General features: G+C 34.9%; 1 protein-coding gene across 2 annotated transcripts in view; it reads right to left on the reverse strand.

The window, feature by feature from the left end:
* Positions 1 to 366: 366 nt before the first annotated feature.
* Positions 367 to 8283, reverse strand: part of RASA2 (RAS p21 protein activator 2) — a 100268-nt gene continuing 92351 nt past the window's right edge. For both annotated transcript variants that reach the window (XM_011357437.2, XM_011357436.2), the window contains exons 20-24: positions 4716 to 4798; positions 3898 to 4106; positions 3116 to 3219; positions 2574 to 2763; positions 367 to 918 (exon numbers count right to left, since the gene is read on the reverse strand). In XM_011357437.2, the coding sequence (XP_011355739.2) occupies positions 891 to 918; positions 2574 to 2763; positions 3116 to 3219; positions 3898 to 4106; positions 4716 to 4798 (614 nt within the window). In that variant the 3' untranslated portion in view covers positions 367 to 890. The remainder of the gene's footprint in view (positions 919 to 2573; positions 2764 to 3115; positions 3220 to 3897; positions 4107 to 4715; positions 4799 to 8283) is intronic.

Consider the following 8283-nt stretch of genomic DNA (forward strand, 5'->3'; position numbering starts at 1 on the left):
TCTCAACTCAATAATAGTCACACTAGGAGGTGGGCGTCCCTATGATGGCCCTTATAAGAACATGGAATAACAGGTGAAATCAAGTGATTTCCCACCACCTTCTTTCACTGTTTCTCTTCTTTTTCAGAAGAGATGTCCTTAGAAGTCATGTTAACCAGAACTCTCAGATCAAGGAAATGAGTACCTGATATTTAAAACAATGAAAAAAAATTTAGTGGTCTCATTTTATCTGCCATCACTCATCCCAAATGTAAACAAGACACACACAACAGTACATGTTCCCTGATTCCTCCTATCTGAGTTCTGTTTACATCTTCAAATAGGCAAAAGGATCTACCAACTTTGAAGGATACTCTGGCAGTTTTCTAAAGTTTCTGTTACTGCCCTTAATGTAATCTGTAATGATTAATGGACCAAAGGAAAATCTTTTATATTTTTTTCTTTTTTGAAGAGGGAGGGTCTAGGTGAGCTAAAGGGCAAGCTCTGAGTCGTCATGGACTGGGATTTTCTAATAAAACGAGATGTCGGCAGTATAGAGCAGGCACTAATGGTAGTGAAAAGTCCACAGAACACAGAGTGTCACAAGAAGAGATGGTTTCTTGCTACAGAGTTTTCCTTTTGTTACAAAGCTTCTTCAGGAAGATTTTGTCTATTAAAAAGAAGTTACAGAAACATGGCTTTTGACATACAAGATATGAAGAGAATCTTGGGCTTCAAATTCTTTAGTAATACATCAACACCAGATTCCCAAACAGTTAATTTCAATTATTAAATATTAAATACAATGTGAAGCCAATGTTCATCCTTAAATACTATGAACAAAATATATGATGAACTGAATAATTCCAACAAGAATATTTTCCAGTTCTTCTGAATCAACTGGTCAAACTCTAAGATGTTTTCCCGATTGGATTTTCCCTAGAAAATAACAATAGAAAATCATTTTTCGAAAGTGAAAAAATTTAACATTTAAAAAAGTAACACGTATTTCATAGTATCAAGTATTTATAATTTTCCAATGATAATCTTTCACACTAAGTCTTATTTCATTAATTCGATGAGTATTTACTGATCACCTATTAAATGTCAGGTACTATTTCAGAAGGTATGGATACAGTAGTGAACAAAACAGACAGAACCCTTGCCCTAATGGAGCTTATATTTTGGAATTAGGGAAAACATTATGAACAAGTAAAATACTACTACAAGAGAGACTGGTATTTTTTAATAGAGAAAAATAAAGCTGGGAAGAGGTACAGTGTGTGTGGGTATGAGGGGGAGCTATTGTTAAGAAAAATGGTCAAGCACTGGCTAGGACATCACATGGAAACCTCCTGGGGCTCCAAAACTGCATGACTGCTTTTGGAAGAGAACCAATTACTCTCATGTAGAGAAGACAGGATTAGGATGCTACAATAGCCTGTTTAATGTACTAAGCCTTCTGTCCAGGGAGAACAGAAACATTTACACCTGCTGAACTGAGTTTTACTGTTCACAAATCACAAATACAATTATTACACCACAAAATTTTAGAAGAATACTTGAAAGTGTGGGGCCAGGACTCAAAATCCCCTTACTGATCAGCTGTGTGAACTTGGGCCTCAGTTTCTCTAGCTGTAAAATGGGAATATAACCACATTGGGCTGATGTGAAGATCAACGAGAGAGAGTATATCGTAGCAAACACTTATTTGCTGGTTGAGAACCATCCTCAACCTATTTACTTCGATGTAAACAAAATTCTGATCCTAGTGCTAGTACTAGGCAGCCCTATTCCAGGTAACTTTAAGTAAGGTTCTTTTCTCTTAGAAGAAAACAGTTCTTTTTGCCTCTGGACACTATTATATAAAAATGTGAAGCTCTAAACTATTATAGCCCATCTGCGATCACGAGGGGACAAGCCTGAGGAAGAAAGAAATCTTGTTGAAGATGGCTGAGTGGCCAGAATGGTCCTTGATGACAGTGTTGGGCTGGTGAACTAACCAAATGTATAAGTTAGAACTTAATTTGTGAGATTAAAAAATTTCTTATTAAGATGCTTCAATTGGGATTTTGTTACTTGTTGCTAATAACAATTTAAGTGATATGATGTAGAATACTAAGTATAGTGCCTGGTGCAAGAATAAGCTCCTAATAAATGTTAGCTTGTAGTATCCATTTACATTTGAGATGGATCAAAAAATCTACTATAAAATGCTTCTGGCACTTTTACAGTAAATTTTTTTTTAGTACATAGTATGTATAAGGCACTGTGAGAGATGTTAGGAAGGAAGAAGAATCAAAACAAAATAAAAGTAACAAGTTACTGAGTATTCAGTTTAATGAAGTACATTGGAATATAACATTAAAAGTGGTGATAAAGTACCAACATAAGGAGATGATACCAGAACTGAAAAGTCAAAGATCACTATGTGAGTGGCCAAGGAAACTCTTGCACAGGAGAAAAGGTTCTGAGCTGGGTCCTCATAAATGAAGGTAAGCAAGAGGCCTGCAATTCAGGTGTGAATACAGAGAAGATGAGGCAATCTCGAACTATGTTTAAAAACACATTTAAAGTATCTTAAAAATACTTACTTGCTCCCATATTTTGCACTACTTGATCTTTTCTTCCTATACTTTTCATGAGGTTCATCTAGCTTCTCTATGATGCTTTTTATTTGCTGAATTGTCTTAAAGGTTGTTACAGAATCCTCAATTACAAAGTTAGAGTAATCATCAGGCTCTTTCTGTGGTCCTTGATAGACTGCTATAGTTCCACACGCCTCTATAAGGAGCAGCAAAATCTCTAATCAGACAACTATATTCCATAAATGTAATTTGTAGTATGAATAAGAACTTTTCAAGTGTCTCAAGCTGGGGAGATTTCCCCTGGAAATACATAGATAACCCAAATACATTCATGTTATTATGATCACATTTATGCAAAAACAGTAGTTTTTACTTCATGAACATTTATGAAAAACATCCTCTTTGGGAATTTGTCAACTTTGTCATATAAAGTAACATTTTGGTAAATCTATGAGTATTTTCAACATTAAGAAAATGCCAAAGCAATACTTCAGAAATTGGTAATTAAGGATGATGCTTATATACAAATAATTTAATTGTACATTTACCTTCCATTTTCTGTAGCTTAAGTAAACTGAGGGTAAAAAGGGAATAAATTCTTTCTGTTTCTCTGTCTTCATCAATATCTATTTGGATGTCTGCAGGGACACCTCTATGGTAAAAATGAAATTAAAGACATTGGAAAAATTTTACTTTGTTAATATGCCAAAGACTTTTGACAGTTTGAGACAAAAAAAAACAAAACCACAGAATTTTGCAGAAAGAACCTCAGAAATCTAGTCTCATTTTGTAATTAAACAGGGCGAAGAGCGGTCTGGTCATTATGTGACTCTAATTAAAAGGAGGTAATTTTAAAGTGAAGTCATTTTCATAATCTATGTTTCATCACAAGAGCAATATATACGTTCCTTACGTCTACAGGGCAACAGTGGCTGTTTTGCACAATTAAAAAAGAGAATGCTAAGCCCTTCTTCCTTGATCTCTTGCTCAGGTTTGCTCATCTACTTACACATTGCCCTTTTTTCCTGCTTTGGGCCAGCTACTACTTATTTGAGAACATTTTCAAAACTCCAAAAGAAATCCTGTATCCATTAGCACTCTACATCCTCCCACCGGCCCCTCACAACTGCTTTCTATTTTGACTCTATGAATTTACCTATTATATAAATGTTATCATACAGTAAATAGTCTTTGTGTCTGGCTTCTTTCATTTGTTTACAAGGTTCATGTGTATTGTTGCGTATATCAGTACTTTTCTGGCTGAATAACATTTTATTGTATAGATATACCATATTTAAAACATTGCTTTTTTAATCAGAAAGAAACTTACGCAGTACATGGCTTGCAGCCGAGAGCACTTTCACTGGTCTCCTGACAGCAGAGCCAGCTGCCATTTAGATACGCAGAGGGATGGTAAAAACTGAGCCTGTTCTGATTGCATCGGCTCACCCTGCAGAGTACGTCTATCCATTCATTAGCTTCTACACAATTATTTGCCTGGACATAGAGTGGTTTCTCCGTATGTATTACTTGGAACATCTTCATAGGCAATTAAGATAAAAAGTTAGTGACAGTCTAAAAACCAACACAGTACAAAACAGAAAAAGGTATATAACAGAAATATAATTTGCTTGGCTAGGTAACTGCTGCTCAGGTATCTTATGAACTGTTACTTTTCAAACAAGTTAGCCTCAAAGACAATCTGAGTCACATTATGTAATTTTTAAAAGCCAAACATGCCCAAAGTAATCGACTACAATATAAACGGAATAAAGGGAAGGAATTCCAAATGAAAGAGAAAGTATGAGTAAAGGCAAAGCAGTGGGAAAATATAGAGAAACAAGAAAATCAACTTGGCTGGCTTGAGTAAAATGGTATACACTGAGTGACAGCCAAAGATAAGACAGCACAGATTGGTTGAGATTACATTACTAACATTTAATAAGGTAATATTGAGAAAAGTACCTTTAACTTAATAGTCTAGGCAGATTATACAAGGCATCAACAATAATGGACAATTTTAAGACAGTTTTAACCAGCAATTATAAAATATTAATGCTTAATGGCAAATACTAAAACAACCAATCTCTTGAAAATTTTCAACTAAGTAATATATGCAGTTTAAAAAGCTTTATTTCTGACACTTACATTTTTCTTGTTGAAAGAGCTCTCTTCCAGTTTTTCCACAGCAAGAATGTTTTTCACTGGAATTGTGTAAATTGCATCCTTCCCTAATAAAAGAAGTATGACAAAATTAAAATAATTTCCTTCGGAATTATAAAGATGAGAGAGGCTAATTCTGTAAGGTTTAAGTTCATCCATTTGATGGGACAGGAGTATAAGTAACCTACAGATTTCCAAATGGCACATATATATTCTTTGTTTTATGAAACAGATGAATTTTGATTGTTTTCTATTAAAGGACTTTTTTTTCCCAATATAAATTAAAGCATTTTCAAGGAAAAATGCAAGAATTTGATAACTATGTAGAAAATAAAAATGTTATATTTTATAACATTATATGGGGACTGAATAAAATACTTAGCAATAGAGGCCTGCTCAAAACTTGCTAAGAAATGCAAGTTTTTTTCATAGAGTTATTATTACATGAGCAGTGAATCTGACTATACCTAAGTGGATTTTTCTGTTTTTCCAATCTTTAATTAAGGGATTAACCCCCCAAATGATTTTACATTGAAAAACTGTTCATAAGTATCACATATTACCTCAGCTGACTAGAGCTTTACAAATTTACTCTAAGAAATAGAGGAAACAAAACTAAAAATTTTATTTGGTAGAGTGACTTTTTAACCTAATTTAAGAATTTGGTAATTTGGGTTTGCTGAAGGAGCTCCATAATAATATGACATGTGATCTTATATGGTTATAGAAACTATAAACAAATAGAATTATGACTTTTTCTGGTTATTTTGTAATGTTGTTCTTAGATAACCAAAGCTTTACTATGCCCCCCTTCCAAACTTTGTTTCAATGACATATGGATTGATGTGCTAGAGGTAAGACCCTGACATTTTATGTTATTAGTCCATGGTTTAACGTGTAACTTTTTGATCAAAGATTTTGTTAATAAAGGTTTTCTGTCCTGAACAGAGAGGTTAACACAGAATATTTGTTTAAGCCTTGTTCCTGGTATAAAATCCAAAATTGTGTAATTCAAGCAGATGTAACATATAATTTAAAAAAAAAAACAAACATAAAATCATTTAGTTCAACTGTCATACATTGAATGTCTACCACATACCAGACACTGTTCTAACCACTTAGGATATAGCAGTAAATAGAACATATAAGGCCCCTAATGAAGTTTACATTTAGGTCTGGAAAGACAGACAAAAGACAAATATTAGGCAGAGATGAATGCTATAATGAAAACAACCTGAGGTGATGTGATAGACAGTAACTGGGAAGTTACTTTAAATTGGGTGGTTAGAGAAAACTTTCCTGAAGAAATGACAGTTAAATTCAACAAATACAAATCACAAGTGCATGGGAAAATAAGAATAGACTCCTGGAAGCAGACAAAATCAAATTATGGCCAAGGGAGGGGGGTGAGGTGGAGAAGGAATGAAATGAAGAAAGTTGCACCTTCAAAAGTAGGACTGCTTGGTTAGGAGACAGCTTCAAGCCAGAGTCAATGGACACACTCAGACATACATCAGGACAATTAGTAGGTGAGCGGCAAGTGGAACAGCTGGGCCAAGAAGAAATTAGGTCCCCTTCCCCCACAACCTCCAGTTAGTGCTAAGCAGCAGTCAACAGAGGCATATGTCTCAGGCTAAAGCAGCAAGGATGCTTACTGGGCTGTCAAGCAGTGCTATCATTCAAGAGTAAGGGTAAAACAAAGGCATTTTAAATATGCAAGGACTCAGAAAATTTATCAGCCATTACGTCTACGTGAAAGAATTCCTTAAGAAAGTATTCCTGCAAAATAAATACTGAATCCAGGAAAAAAAAAAAAAAAGAAGAAGTATGTTATATAAGAAATAGTGCTGGGCAGGATGGGGGTCTTGCCTTTCTCTCACTCTCGATATCTGCTTCTCTAGCAAACTCTGTGAGTGCAATCTTCCAGAACAGGTCCAGAATGGGAGTCATTTTTACCACCTCCATTGCTACCAACTGGTTCAAGCCATTATCTTCTCTCCCCTGGATTACTGCAACAGCCCCTTAACTGGGCTCCTTGTGCCCTGCATTCTATTCTCACAGCACTTCATGTGGCATGAGTGATTAATCCTATTAAAACAAGTCAAATGATGTCATTCTTCTGCTTAAAACTCTAATGCCTTTTCATCTTACTCAAAGTAAAAGACTTCCAATGGCCCACAAAGCCCTGTAATGTCTGATTTCCCCATGATTTTTTTACCTCATTTCCTACGATTACTCCCTTACTCATTTATTTTTCTAGCCATGAAGCTTTCTCTTGTCTCTTGAATACTTCAGGTATGTTTCTGTTTTACAGCCTTTTACTGGCTGCTGTTAGCTATGTCTGCATTACTACTACCCCGAACATTCACATAACAAAGTGCCTCATTATTTTTAAGCCTTTTCTCAAATGTCACTTTCTCACTGAAGCCTTCCTTGGCTAGAATTTTTAATATTGCAAATCTCCTCAATGAACCCACCATTATCTATTCTCCTTCTTTGCTTTATTTTTGTCTATCTCATTTATAATCATCCAACACACTATATAATTGGTTTTTGTTTATTGTCTATTACTACGAAACTATACGATCTACAAGGACAAGGATTTTGGTGTGTTTTGTTCACTTCTGTTTTCTCCAGAGCCTAGAACAGTGTCTGGAACATAGTAGACACTTAATAAAATATTTGGTGAATGAATGCATGACTGAATCAACAATGACGGTCTTTAGTTATCAAAGAAAAAAATACTGCAGAGCCCTGTGTGAAAATATGAGCAGGTGAAAACCAAGTCAACCCAAATATATTGAGATTTCTGTTTAAAACACCATGGAAGTTTCCTTTATATTGTCCACATGCTATATGAGCTAGAACATTTGCTATCACACAGAAGTTATGTAGGCTGTATGTATGTACCTGAGTATGTCAGGTCTCCTATAAAATAGACAATATCTAATCAACTTTGGAGAACACAGAAAGGAATTTCAGAGATAAATTTGTTAATAATCTATTATTAGTATGCTTGGTGAAAATTTCAGAAGCCTAGAGTTGTGGTTCTTACAGTAATTCAGATAAAACCATATCTAGAATATATGGTCTTCTTTGAAGAATATCATTTATTAAAAACATTTACTAAGTGCCTTAATGAAGGCAGTAAATACATGATCTCCACCTTTGAAAATCTGAGAGACTAGGTGAAGAGACAAAGAAAAGGACCACACAGTGTGACAGAAGTTATCACTAAGGTGATAAAGAAACATAGTAAGAATAACTCAACTGAGGTGGGTAGAGGCTTATGAATGAATTCCGTAAAGAGCTAACAGTTGATTTGAGGCTTACAGGAAAATAAATTACACTGGTGAAGAAGAAAGGGATTTCTAGGTAAAGTACACACAAAAGCATGTATGTAAAAGAATACAAGTTAAACGAATTGCAAGAGCTAGTCTGGTAAAGTGACATACAGCGAATGCAAAAGATGAGGCTGGATGAGACAGGCAGAGGCTAGAACATCAATAACTCATTTAGTTCTGGCATACAACTTGGAGACTTTTACTTGTAG

This window comes from Pteropus vampyrus, unplaced genomic scaffold (genome assembly GCF_000151845.1).
Source record: "Pteropus vampyrus isolate Shadow unplaced genomic scaffold, Pvam_2.0 Scaffold35, whole genome shotgun sequence".
Lineage (NCBI taxonomy): Eukaryota > Metazoa > Chordata > Mammalia > Chiroptera > Pteropodidae > Pteropus > Pteropus vampyrus.